General features: G+C 37.0%; 1 protein-coding gene across 4 annotated transcripts; it reads right to left on the bottom strand.

The window, feature by feature from the left end:
* Positions 1-1,632: 1,632 nt before the first annotated feature.
* On the bottom strand, positions 1,633-12,634 carry Alh (coiled coil domain containing protein Alhambra). 4 transcript variants are annotated; one of them, XM_018447070.1, is made up of 14 exons: positions 11,948-12,634; positions 11,657-11,736; positions 11,210-11,374; positions 10,775-10,972; positions 9,986-10,663; positions 8,327-8,652; positions 5,047-5,496; positions 4,791-4,974; positions 4,448-4,652; positions 4,042-4,194; positions 3,695-3,956; positions 3,502-3,630; positions 3,158-3,310; positions 1,633-2,454 (listed from the first exon to the last, which is right to left on the bottom strand). In XM_018447070.1, the coding sequence occupies exons 1-13, from the start codon at positions 12,054-12,056 to the stop codon at positions 3,160-3,162; spliced, it is 3,090 nt and encodes a 1,029-aa protein (XP_018302572.1). In that variant the 5' UTR covers positions 12,057-12,634; the 3' UTR covers positions 1,633-2,454; positions 3,158-3,159. The 4 variants fall into 4 exon arrangements, with proteins under 4 accessions (XP_018302572.1, XP_018302570.1, XP_018302573.1 ...); XM_018447068.1 differs by lacking the exon at positions 1,633-2,454 and having other exon boundaries at positions 3,112-3,310; XM_018447071.1 differs by lacking the exon at positions 1,633-2,454 and having other exon boundaries at positions 3,112-3,310; positions 4,448-4,649.
* Positions 12,635-17,011: the final 4,377 nt, after the last annotated feature.

Here is a 17,011-nt window from a genome sequence, read left to right as displayed (position 1 = left end):
TTGATATACAGATTTAGAGAACACATCGTCGGATTACGACAAAGAACACAATGCGGTAAAATATAATCAGTCGATCCCTAGCTCTTCGTAAAACCTCTCGAACTCTTCTGTGCCGCTCGACAAACACAGTAATCGCTGGAAGGTGGTCTTGGGAAAATTTTAGTTTTGTACGACAAATTCGAACATACGTACGTATATCATATTTATATAGTTCATTCGTTTAATTAGTTTTGCGAGGCTGAGAAATCTCATATTATGCTCGTAACCATGGTGCAAAAATAAAGCGACAGCATGGGACGTATCATCCTGCGAGTGTACCCCCTTCATTATCTTTTCGACGTCTACGAATACTACATGCATGCCATTCTTTTCCGTTTTTTTCCCCGCAATTTCAACGACACGACGAAACCTTATCCGTGAATTATGCATTCGGGCCGATCGCAGCGGACATTGTCGATCTTCTTTTCTTCCCCTCCCTTTCCAACTGTCGTTTTACATTGCATGTCATTCTGTGATTTGTTTGCAGTATCACATGCAAATTTCTTTACCAACTTATAAAACGAGCTACATTTTATTATATATACCGTAGCCTTTGAGCGGAATACCTTACGTTTCCTTACCAAGTCTTATTTCCTAAAAATGTTCTACCGTATCGTCTAGCACTTTTGATTTTGCGATTTGCACACGGCGTCGCACGCTCTCGGAAATCATAGACAATGATGGTGCGAATAGAAAATCGAAGGCTATCTTCACGGAAACGAAGCGAAATGAATTAACTTCAATTCCGACATATACGCATATTACATCTTTAAGCAACGTAGCTTCGACTTCAAACGATCGTGCGTCCCATATCTTACACGATTATTCGCGTATATCGCGATCTCAATACATACACATATACATATATAATATGTATCGCACAAGTATTCACAAGTTTTTAAATATTTGCATTATCAAGATCTGTGCCGTCGTTCGGTCTTGTTTGTAATTTTTCATTATGCCCTCGAATAATATTACAGTCACAATTTCGTTAAAATTATTGTAATCCACAACGTGACAATTGCTCTCGTGATTAACTTTGTTCCATCTATAAATTGATCAATAAAATTAATTCACATTATTTATTTATTAAATTAAATTGGTTAAATAATTTAATACAGTAAATAAATTGAATTAAATAGTTAAACAAGAATAGATTTAATCCATTCATAATAGACAAATAAAGATAATTCTCTTTCACAATTTAATTTAGTACATAATTTTTTATTGATATCTTAAACTCCGATATACAAATTATATTACAGTGTAATTATATGAATTTATTTCTTAAATAAGTATCGAAGTACAAATCCATCACAATATCGACTACAGAGTCATATTGATATTTAATCAAGTATTTAATACAATTAGGTAACCCTCTAATGATATTTAGATAAATTTTCAGAACGTATCCAGGAAGGTTGGAGTCCGACTCGACCCCTGTTGTTAATTTTTTATCGAATCAGTGTAAAAAATGGGTAAAAAGTAAATAATAACATTCTAAACTTCGTTCTATGTTTATTTGTAAATGAAAAAAATACAATTAAGTTTAATAATTTTAAATAATTGTAGTAAAATAAAAAACGTTTTGACTGATGGCCGTAGAACTACATCTGATTTCGACCCTATTATTAGAGGGTTAACATAATGATAGTCGGAATATTATGTCTCCAATCTTACAACAGATCAAACGATGGCACAATATCTCCTTCTATTTGCATTCTTCGAGAATTGATGCATAATGACGACCAAATATCGATGAAATCTATAGGTTCAAAAAGGGAAGTTGAATGGAGAGGGATAATGAGACGAAGGGACGGCAGATGAAGTTAAACGAAACGATCATGCGTTCGCTAGAAAATGTCGAATTGCGATCAACCTACTTCACAGCTCTTGTTGGCGAAAGGCAGTGCTCGTCTTGTACATATTTGGGTGTTCCACCCCTTTTTTTTTATACGTGTGTGTATAAGATTAGAATATACATTAAATTAGCTTTGAAATAGGTTGCACTCGATATTATCATTGTCATATAGTACACACGCTGCGGTACATCTCAACGGTGGTACGCTAAAGAAGTAGGAAAGCTGCATAAGCACATCGGTTTTAAAATTGTGGCTCTTATAGAACGTTTGTGTATAACAGGAATAGTTGATACGACTAACTTATTGAAATCAATGTAACCGGTGATTCAATTTTCTCTCCTTTCGATTTTCGGTTACGTGTTCTTCGTTAACTCTTTTTCTCTTTTCTTTAATTTCTTACAAAATTTCGCGTATCCTTTTGTCGCACCACCAGAAATACGCGCAGTTACCGTCGTTAGAATGTACACCTACTGTATTATTGCTATTTAACGCGATAGATTAACTTACAGTCTAATATTTGTACATCTGTGGATTTGCTGTTCAATGATGATGCCTACAAAGAGAGATAAAGAGTATGTCTCAAATATACCTAATTTTTCTGATTGAAGAAAAAAAATTACTATTTTTTAATTTATAATAATGTTCCAGCAATATTTTCATTTAACATTCTAATAAATTATAAAAATTTTATAATGATCATTTCATAATAAAATAGCCTTATGTTAGAGAAATCTACGAGACAAATCTTCCTAACTGCTTCTTCGTCTTGAATTAAAATTTTTTACATTATACATCCTATTTGAGCCTCCAATATATTGTTACAGTTGCAATGTACTAGTGAATACTTGATTTGATGCATAACATGAACACATCGTTTCAATGAGATCCATGATAAAATCGCTATCAAATAGGTGTAAAATACTTAGATTTGTACAGTGTATATATGATTGATATACATGTAACAGTTTTAAAATACTTTGTGAAGAGATATAAAGATATAAATCTCGAGATATATGTCTGTACATTGTAAACTGCAATCGACATTACTAAAATAAGTCATTTTCTTATAAAAAAAAAAACGATTGCCGATAGATGTGGCGTAGAAAAATGTATCGATTAATGTCTCGCGAAGAAGCGCAGTTAGGTCTCTCTTATGGTGAGATTGGGTCCTTTGATGTTGGATAACATATGTATGTGCCAACGAATCTTGTTTTAATAATTAAGACCCGCAGCTACCACGTCAAGTTTGAATCTACCTTCAGCTGGGCTTGCCTGGTGGCCCGTGGCTAGTCGGCGAGGGTCCATGCGAGTGAAGATTATGAACTCCGCCTACTTGGTTGCTGGCGAGACTGGACATGGTGGGCTGATACATCGACGGCATGTAACTGCTCGACGATTGTGACGCCGACCTGGCAATAAAAATTATACTCGTAATAATAAGTGGTGATGCGTAGCTCTGTACAAGAGTGGTTGACTTGAGTGGTGGCCTGTGACTATAGTCGGTAGATTCTACGTTCAATCCCATATAAATATATAAAAATAAAAAAAAATATATATATATAATAAAATAAGAACAAGATGAAGATACCTATTTACTGACCTTGGTACACCACGCAGCGGATCTGGCGTGACAGATGAATTCCGTACCACGCCGGAAGTGTTCGCTGGTGCTGGCGATACTATGTTGCTTGGTTGACCCTGGAGGTATCCAGCTCCGGCCGGACTGTGCCTACATTGTGAAGAACAAATTTGAATAGATTACATTAACGATATTCTACAAACAAATACGTTACCTCATTGATGGACTTGGTTGAGGCGCAACCAGTGATCCTCGGTGATACTGAGCGAGAGAAGCAGCTGCAGGCGGGGAAGGATCCGGTGGCAAACCGTTCTCCAATGTCGTTGGATGACTACCGGAACTAGAGTGGGGCATGTACGCGTTATTTACTCGCGGTTCACGGCTCACTCTAGGTATTGGTGCAGGAGCGCCAGGTGGCACTTCCGAATGCGAGACATTAGGATGAGACGGATTCACCGTTGGATGTATGTTATTCACTGAAAATAATAAAAAGGCATACATTATGGACGTTGTCTCTTCATGAACGATACAAAATGTATCACGAAAATGAATCTAACTAACCTGGATGTGAACTAGGTTGAGTTGTCAACGGAATAGCAAGTCTAGCATTCACAGCCAATAAATGGTCTCTCCTTTGCAGGAGATTATTTACATGTTCCTCTAGCCTAAGGTTCTCAGCTCTCAATTGATGTAGGCAGGAAAGCAGGGATGCAACTGCAACAGATTTCGATAACGTTGCTGGTTTACATTTTATCTAAGTGAGAACGCTTTCTATTAAAACAAATCATCAGAAGTAACGAATTTCAAATAAGACGAGTTTTACGACAAAAATTTAATGTAAAGCGTGACATGCAGTTTTTTTAATCAGTCAATGAATGTTATCGCGAGAAACGAAAAGAAGCATGGCCTTTCCTCTTTATCAAACTCATGCAACTTTAAGCACATTTCTCTTTTTTCATATACTCACTATCGAAGTGTTGGGCTTGCTCCATTAAGAATTGACTCCCTTGCTCCCATTGTCTCTCCAGGAGTTGATCCAGTGTCTGTGGGATCGCTCCGCTGCCCAAAGTTCCACTGGTAGTGGCTGTATTAAGACCCGCAGTGTTGCTACTCGTGGAGAAAACTGTAGAGAACGAAGTGGAAGGTGCGCTCGTTTGGCCAGATCGTATCTGCTTAAAAAATAAAATATTTTTAACAATTTATTTTCAACGATACAATTCATAAAACTTAATTTGCTTTGTACTATATTATCAACAAAATTTATGTTGCTTAGAATTCATATGATGTCAAATTGATGTGTTTTTACGTACAGATGCTATTACTCGACTGTGCAGCTGCGGTCCAATCAAGTTTGTATTGGAGTTACTCGCCTCTGTAAAAATGGAATGAGCCTCGAGCTCCTGCGAAAGCGTGTCGGACATCTTTTGTGCCATCGTTGAAGTAGGATTCAACTGATTCCCTAACATGTGCGGTGCACTAACTCCATTTTGAAATCTGAGAAAAGAGAAAGATAGTCACATTATCCTTTAATCGACGTTTTCTCTTTAATCTTTTAGCAAATCTTACAGTTTCACGTTATTTTCCTCCTTTATCGATATATTAGCAAGAGCGGTCGGTGTACTCGATGCAGACGGAATGGGAGTGGATACGGCAGTTTTCCTCTTTCGTTTGCTCGTGGTACTACTCATGCTTTCTGATCCTGGACTGCTGGGAGGCGATTCCTTGACAGTGGGCCCCATAATGTTCACAGAACCTGGGCCACTGATGCTACTGAAGTGTCCGACAGTAGCCGATGCAGGGCCCTGAATAATTGACGGCACTGGGGCCACCGTGGCGGCGGGCGGAGGGGTCTGATGATTGTTTCTCGCGCCTCTCTTTGTCGTTGTCACGACGGCGGTGCTGGAGGCGGAGGTTACGATTGATGAGACTGTCGTTTGGGACTGCGGCAGTGATAATTGATTGTTGGAGCCGCGCTTCGGTTTGCGAGGCTTCTCTTGCTTGTCCGATGACTGGGAACTGAAAGTTAACAAATGTATCAAACTATTAGCATAGTGGCTCATATCAAACTTGAAACTCTTCTATCAAAATACAAAACATTTATTATTTTACGTAACAACTAGCTAACAGCGTGATAAAAAAACCGTTATTACTTTAATACACGGTCAGAAATTATTCCGAAATGGGAAACACAATTTTGAAACATTCTCGAACCATTTAACAAAACGAAGACGAGGAACGAGATCGACGCACGCAGAGGCGAATCGTCACGACGGAATGCCATTTACGATGTCACGTTACACCCTTTCGTCGCTCGTTGCCCGTGAGGCGCCTCGCCGAGGAAAAAACAAACATAACCTCAATGCCTCCTGCTCGCCACAATCCGCGCGTCGAGTACGCGAATGGAGTCACGGGGGCCGCTCGACACCGGCGACGTTTTTTCTCTCTTTCGCTTTCCTTTTTTTCTTTCCACTCTCGTCTTATCGAGATTACAACGTTACAATACGACAATATCGCACACAAACACGTCACAATATCGCAACAATTTCGCGATGCAATTATTACGCAGCGCGCGCGCGCGAGTTCGCTCGCCGAATGACCCCGAGTGAACCGCCGTGCTCAATACATAGACACAACATTGATGTAAACACACTCCATCTTCCGTCGCACTCGCGACTCGTCGAGTCGTCGAGTCCGCTTCCACTCGCGGTAAAAACGCGCGGCACGAAGCCGTGTTTTGATGATCGTCCTTCGCTCGACAGGACTATCCGAGTATTTAAACGGGCGAGCATTCCGTAGGCAAATATCCGATTCAGTCCGATTCTGACGTGGGAAGAGGTTAGAACTTTGGCCACCTTGTTTACTAATCACGCCCGCCATTTTGAACGCACGCGGCGCGTGACACACTCCTGAGATTCCAGAGAGCCGCATGTGTTTTTCTCCCTGACTTCTGAACTGGATTCACCTGAGAACTCGAAGCGCCTCGCGCACAGTCACTGCACAAATTCTCACTATATAAATTCAATGTTCATAGTTTTGATTGTAATAATAACGTTCTAGAAAAGAATGCACATTTGCTTAACTTTTCTGATTCACATTGTGACTTAACTAAAAACTTTAATTAAATATAATTTTTTCTCCCCGTTGTAATTTCTTCCTCTGTGGCAAAATTTTACACAGTAAAAATATACATTGTTAATACAATTATGAGACAGAATTATACTTACAACAAATCGTTGGTTTAATCTATTTTTTCTAACCAGTTCTTATACCTTGTCTGAGCTGCATTCGGGAATACACACAGTGTCTCCAAATATCATTTTATCCTTGTTAGTCTTCGAATGTTAAACAAGGATAAACTGATACCTGAAGCCACTCAGGCCTAGTTTTTCATTATCTGGTTAACTTGTGGTTAGGCTTAATCTGATGTTTTATCCAATGGACTTCATCTGTGATGATGTCATGGATGAAGCCCATTAGATGAAACATCAGGTTAAGCTTAACCACAAGATAACCAGATAATGAAAAACCGGGCCTCAGTGTGTATTTTTGAATGCAGCCCTGCTTTCTTTTGACCTATTCTTTTCTGCTAAACTTATTGCATTGTATACTTTCTAAATTCTTCGAAATGAAATTTCACTCTAAAGAGTGAAAATTGAATCAATCTTGAAAAAGAGTGACTCGATTTTCAACCTTTGAGAGTAAGATTCACTCTTGAGAGTGAGATTCACTCTATTAATGAAGTTTCATTTTAATTTTAGTTTAAACTCTTCTAGTTCTAAGAATTAGAAAAAGATGAAGAGTAAGTTAAACCGAGATTAAAGTTAATCTACATTAATAGATTAATTAAGAAACGGGCACTAGAGAGTATTTTTCTTCTTTTTCTCTTCACGTTAGGTTATATTCCCACTTGAGTGCCACCCAAGTATCGTTTCATCTTTATTGTTTACCGAATGTTATAACAAGGACAACATGATACCTGAAAAATATTTGAATAAGAACTTGAATGCGTCTCTGTTTTCGAATGTCAATCGAAAACACTACCTGAATACCTCGTCATCGTATCATTTTATCTTTGTTTGGTAAACAACAAAGATAAAATAATACTCGAAGGCACTCAGGTAGTGTTTCTGAACGCAGCTTTGAGCATCAATCATATAACTTTTTCTCTAGAGTAAAAAAGGAAAAAGTGAGAATTTTTATGTATGTACATATACACACATACATACAAAAAATTTTCACTTCACATTTCCGCTCTAAGGAAAAAAGTTACATGATTGACCCCCTGGGGACAAAGGCTATTATATTTGTCATGCGACAAATTTTTCAAGTATGTGAATTGGCTGCAGGACAGAGAAATTCTCGGATCTCTCTATCCTACAGCCAATCAACAGGCTTGAAAAATTTGTATTCTTTAAATTCTTTGGAAGGTAAACGGTACAATAAATTCAACTGAAAAGAACAGATCATGTTTATAGTATTTTTTCAAAGAAGAATCTTCAATAACGAATAAAAACTTTCTCATTAAACCTTAATCCCGTAACCATTACTGTTTTCTGTTTCCCTGCACTAGTACCCGTATTCATAGTCAGACCTTGTACTTAAGGCTTCCTTAAATTTATCTTTAAATGCTTGGTAGCCAATGAAATAATGCGTAGAGCATCTCTGAAGATAAATTTAAGGAAGCTTTAAATATAAGGCCTGACTATGAATACGAGCATAGACCTTTCTTGTTTTCGACAAATATCAAGTATACACCTTTCTCTTTATGTTTCTTTAACTACTTTAAGTTCCAAAAGTATATACTAGTTCAGTCACAGAAAACAGACCTATTGCGATGAGGACTTACCGAGCTCGTTTTATCGGGATATTTTCTGTGAACCTCTCGATGTTCGGCATTGTGCTCGATCGTGGTTCGTTGGCGGCTGTGGTTATTATACTCTGCTGCACCTGTTGGTACATCGTTGGCGCACTCGTTACCACGCTTTGAACTGCACTGGCGAGCGAAGTGGCGATCAACGGCACGGACACGACGATGCTGTTAGACGTAGTCGTCGGTGACTGGGTGACGATCGAAGACTGGGATTGCGTTACCGCCATTATCACAGGCATTGTGGTTGCCTCCGTGGCTACCGGTGTGCTCGACGACGACTGAATCGGGCTCTCGACCTTCATCTGCAATCGAAGACAGAATGACATGAAATCCGGAGAGTACTTGGATCGGAATCCAAACATGGCCCTACAGACAAATGACTAGTTCATTGTTATATCCAAAGAAATATTGAGATAAAATAAACAGTGTGACAAACAATAGATCTATTCTTTTTAGCTTAACTTCTTACACGATTCATTTCTTTCCTTTTTTTTCTTTTCAGTTGGAGACAAAGAAAGAGGAAAACACACTGAACTGTGCAAGAAGTTCAGTTAAAAAAGAAAAAACAGAACTATTATTCTTTTGCGCTGTTTATTTTCAATAAGAATATGCCGTATACAATTATAAGTCTGTTTTTTATTCCTACACTACACTAAAACTCTCTTTCTTGTTTTCGCCAAATATCAAATATACCTATCTCATCTTAAGTTTCAAAAGTATACACATATTAGTTCAGTCACAGAAAACAGACCTTATAATTGCAAGCGTATGACTTTAGCATTACCTCATGAAAACTCCATTATTCTTAATATTTTGTTTTGTCTATATATATCTAATCACTTTCTTAATTGTCCTATAGATCTTTTTTTAATATTATTACATACCTTTGACGGTCAGTTTTGATAATTGAAGCAGTTTTACTAAAATTACTTTTATCCAAATTATAGATTTCTAGAGAGAATTTTTCTAATGAGGTTTGCTCGTTATGTTTATCGAACTTTGTTAATCCGTGAATATAATTGACACAATTTGTTCAGAGATACAGTTTCTGAGCAACATGACGAACTGCTTGTAATTACATAAAGAAGTTCCTATTTATTATATTACAAAGTACAACATAATTCTGACCTGAATTGAATAAATAATAAGGCTAAGTATTCATTTATACTCATGTATATAAAGAGATTCTGTAGATGAATGTTTCGAATGGTTCATTTTTCACGATGCTTGCTTTCAATCTTCATAATTTTTTACAATGCTTGAAATTTCATTAAACAAATAAATATAGAAGTAAATGTTTTTCTAACTTATAAAAAGTCGTTAAATCAAATGTTCTTGTAATATATATGAATATCGCGAATATCTCAAATAATTATTAGGTATTATATAATATTCGTAAAAGCCACAATTAATGTGTCTATAGACAATAAAAAATTTACGGTATAATACAACGTATTATATTTGCATTGTTTTTTTTACAATTCTAAATAATTAGTTCAATATCTAATTGATTATTTGCATTAGTTTATTACAAATTATAACAGAATTCCTATTGAAGTACCATGAGACTAATTATAAAGAGTCCTTTACAAGTTCAATTCAAGTTTTCACGTTTAATGTACGAAAGACCTTTACCTTCCTCGATTTTTCCGGTTCCGTCATTGCGCTTAAGCTAGTGGCTTCAGTGATTGTTGGCTGCACGTTGTTGCTCGAAACGTTCTGTTGCACTACAGAGCTGACTGCCATCACCACCGATCCGCTGGCTTCCGAGCTGGCCGATTGATTCGAATTGTCGTTTCCTACGGTCGGTGTACGCGCCCCGGTCTTTCTCTTCTTGGTGGTGTGACTCGACGCCTTATTGGAAGTCGACGAGTTGGATTTCCCCTGGCCCCCAACAGTCTTGTGCGCAGCGTTAGAATTGCCGGCGTTCGTCTTTATCGTGGAAGTGGTCGCTGTCGTAACGGTAATCGTGCCGCTATTGCCATCGTGTCCGAACACGCTCTCCGATTGTGTAACCACGGTCTCGACAAAGTTGGAGGTCGTGAATTTGCTGGAACTTGTGCTGGAATTATCTTTGGGCGTATTGCGACCGCTACTACCGCTCTTGTCGTCCGTGACTCCGTTTATCTCTAAACTGGGACTAGCATTGGATTTACTTTTAGAATTCGCGCTAGACTTGGAACTCGAGCTTTTCCGCTTGCCACTCGATTTTATCGGCGTTTCCGCCTCCTTCTCCGGCGACGAGTCCGACGAACCGTTGTCAACGGATATCGGCTTGTATGGCGGTATCGTCTTCACATTACCGCCCTTTTTCTGCAAATTGATCATATTATCTAGGAAACTTTCAATACTCAATGTAAATTAACATCTAAGCAATACCTACTAATTAACACTCATTAATTAACGTTCAACTGAATTATTCACCAATTTCGAATAGTGATGCTGGCAGTAGCCGCAATATTTGACATTGTCGAGATAGTTGCCAGCTTCTTCGCAGAGCAAGCCCAGGGCCTGTGCACAAGTGACATGAAATTGCTGCCTGCAGCCTGCCTTGTTACACTGCATGCAAGCTCCCACATTTGCTCTGCTACCTTTGCCTTGTTCTTCACAGATGTAACATGTCTAAAATCAGTCAATTTTTATGTTACAAGACACAATAAAACATATGCGATATTAAGCATAATTACTAATTTGTTTCGTCACCATATCTATAATGTATGTATGAGACTAGAGATTGAATTTGATCAATCCAAGCAAATTTCACTAAACTTGATATTAGTTTTCAGCTTCTGATTGGTCAAATTCCAATCTCAATTTTAATCTAATCTGATACACATTTAACAGTCATGACATGTTCACCTTGCTAAATCTTTCTGAAGGAATGAGCTCCAATATAATTGGTTCCATCGTAGTCACGTTACCGAATCGGACTTCAGGAATATAGAGAGCACACACGACATGCGCCCATCCTGCCTGATTTGTCCTCTTAAGAGCTCCATCCCGACTCGGACATAACTCACAGCGCTATTGAAATAACGATATATATCAATAAAAACATTATCTTATCATAGTAAATAAAGGAACAGATATCAAATACTTATGCTTGTTACTATCAATTTAATTAAATTTTAATCTTGATTTAACCAACTCTTCATTTTTTCTAGTTTCAAGAATTAGAAAAAGATAAAGAATAGGTTGAAGTGAGATTAAAGTTAATCTACATTGATAGAAGCATGCATTAGTCTGTTACAAAGCTAAAAATACCACGAAAAGGATTCTCAAGTGTAAAGAAACAATTCTCCATACCACTCGAGCACTGCGTTCTTGTGACTCGCATTTCCTGCAATACCATGGTCCAATTGGTACAGTAACGATGCCATAGCATGCTGCAAAACAGTAACATTCGTTATTCTTCAATCAACCGAGAAAAATCAAATTATTTTAAATGCATTCCACTTGACGCTCACAACGCTCATAGAATCATTTCATCCTTGTTGTTTATTGAACGTTAAACAAGGACAAGTGATACTCGCAAGTTTCGTAAGGACCAAGTGGAACGAGTATCCTTTGTGACACATATTTGTGATGGACAAATACCTTGATGCACAGCAACAGTGCAGCCCTGTCCATCGCAATACACCAATGGATTCTCTGTCCAACCCCTCTCGTCAGAACACACACAGCACCCTCCGAGCATCTCCTTCATGCTGTGCCCCAAGCAATTCGGAAGACGAGACTAGCATGAGGAGCTAGGCGACGGACCGCGGGCATCGGCTACGTGGTGCGAAGAGGTTCGTGTCGCGCGTGTCGCACGATCGCATTCTGGTGGACGACGTGGCGTCCTCCGCGACGGCAACAGGCTCTCGTCGGCGGTCTCTCCTCTCCTCTCTCTCTTTCTCTCTCTCGGTGGGGTCCCGCCACCGCCGCGTGTCCTCGGCACCCCCGGCACGACTCGCGGGCTACACGGCGATGCGGCACGCGGTGCACGCACGTCGTGTAAACAAGGGCGAAAAGAACGGAGTAAAGAGCCTTTACTCCTCGCGAGCGAAAGGATAAACGGAGCACGTTGGACGCGAGCGGACGAAGCGTGCGTGCGTGCACACGCGCGCGCGCGCGCGCGCGTTTTTCGCACACAAGAGGCACGCGGGGAACGGCGCCGTCGGCCGAGTAAACGTCTCGCGGATGATAAACACGCCGACCGAGTCGCGCAAACACACGTGCAGATGTAGGCGGCCCCACGCTCGGAACGTGTTCGGACGGCTCGTGTTATTTACGACGGCGCTCTATTTGTTTCCTTGGTCGGCCATCTTATTTTTGCTCGTCGCGCGCGAGCTGCGCATGCGCACGCCCGCTGCGACTGTAAGGCGCGTTCGTATTTTTGCGATTAAATGCCTATTTCTATCAAGATAGATTAGCTGTAATCTCAGTTTTTCTTGGTTCTTTTATCTTTTTTTAGTTACAAGTATTAGAATAAGACGAAGCATAAGTTAAATCGAGTTAAAGTTCATTTACATTAGTAGAAAGGGACATTTAAACAAATCTCGCATAATTTCCGGAGCATTTGATTGGCCGCAAAGCGATTCCCACGTGCCTGTACGAATATGCCGTTATTTACCTGTGAAATGCCGCCAAATATAATGCGTTAAGGATGTATCTGAGATGCAATCGTTGACAAAAGTCCCCCAAATTCGAAATGTTTGCATAACTGCGCCAAACGTGTAGTAAATCTAGTGATAACTTATATAAATGGTAGATAATACAATATACTTATTTTTAAAAAATTATTTTTGCCTTACATATAGTCTGCCAGTGATTGACGCATTTAAAAAACCGCAAAATTGTTATGAATAATAATTTCTCTGAAACGGTGTTGTGAAAATTAATCTAATTTTACAAAAAGTTCCAGTAATTTAGGATCTGTATAAAAAAAATTAAATTTTTGGTACTATTTCTTCAATACTTTTATTACTAATAACATTCGACAAAGTTGCGTTTCCCGTAAGAAAACTTATAGAACTCTTTAATACTAATACTGGCCAATTAATCACTTATTTTCACACGCACACACACACACACACACACACACAGTATTAAAAATACTATTAATAATATTTTTAATATTTAAGATAAGTTATTAATTGGCCAGTACTAGTATTAAATTTTTATAATCATCTCATAATTAAAATAATAATTACTCTTTAATGGTGCAGTGAATCTATTTTTTTTAGTATAGTTACAGAGATAATAAAAGAAGAGTTTCCCAAAGTTTCATCAATTTGATACTATTTTTGGAATAGCTCATCCAAGATACATCCTTAAAAAACCGCAAAATTGTTATGAATAATAATTTCTCTGAAACGGTGTTGTGAAAATTAATCTAATTTTACAAAAAGTTCCAGTAATTTCCAAATTTAATTTTCTTTGCAGGGACTGTGATACATCCTTAAAGATTGGTATTGATAAAATTTGTTCTTATGTGAATATAGCTTTGTGATTGGTTATTGTAACGTTTCTAAGATGTCATAAACCAATCACAGAGCCATATTAGCATCTTAAAACATTACTTAAAATGATGTTGAAGTATGGAATGCGGATATGGTGCGGCCGAACAGATGAAAATTGATTATAAATTATATAAAAACGATACAGAAATATAAAAATCTATCAAATATTTCAAATAAGTAATCTGAAATTTACGAATCAAAAACACGATTTAATCAGATAAAGTTTTTTCCTATTTGATTTTATTGGACTTTTTAAGGGATCAAAGATTGAAGATCAAATATAAGTATAAACAATTATGTCATAAATATATTCCAAATATAAAAAGTAATGATAAACGCAACTGTAACTGATTCATTACCGTTACCAAAAAATGTAACTACGTTACTGTTACCGATAATCTCAATCCGATGCAACGCTGGCTCGTGTAAGCCCGGATCTAATCGGTGTTTTAAGACTTAAGCCGTAAGAAACTGACCAATTATAGTCGAATCCGAGGGGAATAATCGACTGTGATTCGTCCATTTCTCATGGCTTAGGGCTTAAAATCCTATTGTACATCCGGGGTAAAGGAGCACAGCAGTGTCTCGCACCATGTCTCAACGCCGAGACACTACTGTGTCTCCAGATAGTTAAAAAAAAAGATAACATCCGCCAGTCCGTTATCAAAAAAAGTAACTTGTAATAGCAACGGTATTACAAGTAATACGTTACTTCCATTCCCTGTTACATGTTTAAATGTATAAGTATACTTATGTTTGTAAACAGTGTAGTGTGTGTGTTATTTTTACATGGAAACGAAATCACATATATATGAAGGCACTTATTACACACATTTGGATTTGCAGTGTAATTATTTTTATGGCCCAACATAATTATCTTAATTAACTTAATATTTATATACTTCGTTTTTTTCATTTACTAGTTCGATAAGGACATTATTTCATCTATCTACAAAATAATTTCGATTTGATTAATGTGCAATTCCCTCGATCGCATTGTAAAAATTAAAACACTATTTTCTGCTTTGTGAAAATATAGATAGTACTGCTGATAAAAGTATGATTCTGTATATTATTTTTAAATTTAATATTAGAGATATTTTTTTATTTTTAAATTTAATATTAGAGATATTTATTTTATTTAAGTAGAACACTGAAAATATTTGGCTGCTATAATTGCAGTCATTGGAAAAGTATAAGGCAAATATAAATCCATAAATATCTTTCATAATTTTGAACAAAAAAAAATTCGATGTGCTTTATCTCTGCAAGACCTATGACCAATGACTAAAGAAGAAGATAGTTTATCAAGTAATTGATAAATCAATATCACTAATAGAGTCGTCCAATTCAAATTCAATGTTAAAGTTAAATCTAAAATAAGAAATATACATTTCGCTGTTTTATTCGCGAAACTTTGAATAAGTACTTTTGACTTACGACTATCAAAATAAACGCTTCCGCTAAGGCACAATTTTCAAAATAAACGTTTTTCCGCTCACGTGCTGACTCTCAATGCATTAAAATTGCATATTTCCGGGGTGTCATACGATGTTTTCGCGGAGTACGACAATCAAATTTGCCAATCAGATTCATCCTTGAATAATAATTATTATTATACAATATATTATAAATACGATAGGAAAATTTCTTCCATGTACACATACAAGCGTGCCAGAACATGCGAATGCAAAATGTAGAACATTTCCAGCAAGCAAGAAACATATTGGAACATTGCAGCAACGTTGTAACGTTGCTTGTATATGCGAGAAATTTTACTGTCGTATTTATAATTATATGTTAAAAAAAATAATAACAATTATTATTTTACATATATTAGAAATTAAGGTTGGCAAGTAACGTTACTTGTAACATCGTTACCATTACAAGATATTGTACTTTTTTCGATAATAAATGGATGACGTCACATTTATTTTTGAGTAATGTTCATGGTAACGCAATTACATTTTTGGGGTAATGGTAACGATTTCACTAGTTACCTTTATCGTTACTGTATTTTTAGTCACGTAGAAGTTTTAATCGTAACTAGAGCGTATATACATATATACGGGTGTTTCAAATCACTCGTACACCCTATTTAAAAACGAGGGAAGTAGTTATTTTGAAAAATGTTTCAGACAAAAATTGTTGGGGATCAAGTAATGTATTACTTGATATATGCGATTGACCTTGGCATCGTGAAGGTCATGACCTTTCCATTTAAAAAATTCAAATCGACCTTGCCATGACCTTCATAACGCTACCTAAAGTCAATCGCATATTGCAGAATTCCGACATCTTTTTTGTATTTACTAAAAATCTGTATATAATTAGCGTTTCCTCATTTTTACATTCAGATTAGAGTAGTGTGCACTGAGTGCGCACAAGTTCTGGCAATGAAAAATGCTATAATATTCTATTAGTGTCAAGAAAAAAAAGTAATGACTCGTTATATATTTTGAGTGACGATAACGGTAACGAGTTACTTCAAATCAATAACGAATAACGATAACAAGTTACTTTTTAGGAAAAAGAATAACGTAAAGGTAACGAGTTATTTTTATGAGTCAATACTAGAAATATAATTTAAGTATTATAAGTTACATTAGTAATGTAATTTAATAGGTGCAGCATTTAGAACGACAACCCCTCACTGAGGGGTTCAATGCGCTCAGTGAGCTCTTTCATCTGATTGGTTTATATTTTATGATCTAATGAAAAATGCCAGTCAGATGAAAGAGCTCACTGAGCGTTCAATAAGCGATTATTGTTTTGAATGCATCCATTATTTATGTGTAATTTAATAGTAGAAACATTAGTAACGCTGTTACTAACATTAGTAACGCTCATTAGTTTTTTCACGATTAAAATACACATGCTAGAATTTTTTAATATATTGTTTACTAGGTATATAATAATTATTATGTATCCAGTAAGCAACAAGCTTAACAGGATGCTTCAGGACACTTCAGCAACATTGCAGCAACGTCGTAAATTTGTTTACTAGGCTTTGATTAGATTCAAAAACAGAACTCGTGAGTGTCTGATCGAGAGTCACTCACGTCTTGAGATTACAGATTATACGTATATTTATCAAACGAAGGTCAATGACTGTGGATGTGTGAAATAATCGGAGGCGCGATAGCAAAAGGCCATT

Source organism: Mycetomoellerius zeteki, unplaced genomic scaffold, assembly GCF_001594055.1.
Source record: "Mycetomoellerius zeteki isolate Tzet28-1 unplaced genomic scaffold, Tzet1.0 scaffold197, whole genome shotgun sequence".
Classification (NCBI taxonomy): Eukaryota; Metazoa; Arthropoda; class Insecta; order Hymenoptera; family Formicidae; genus Mycetomoellerius; species Mycetomoellerius zeteki.
Note: the sequence above shows the minus strand (reverse complement) of the source record. Positions and strands in the feature narration are given on the sequence as shown.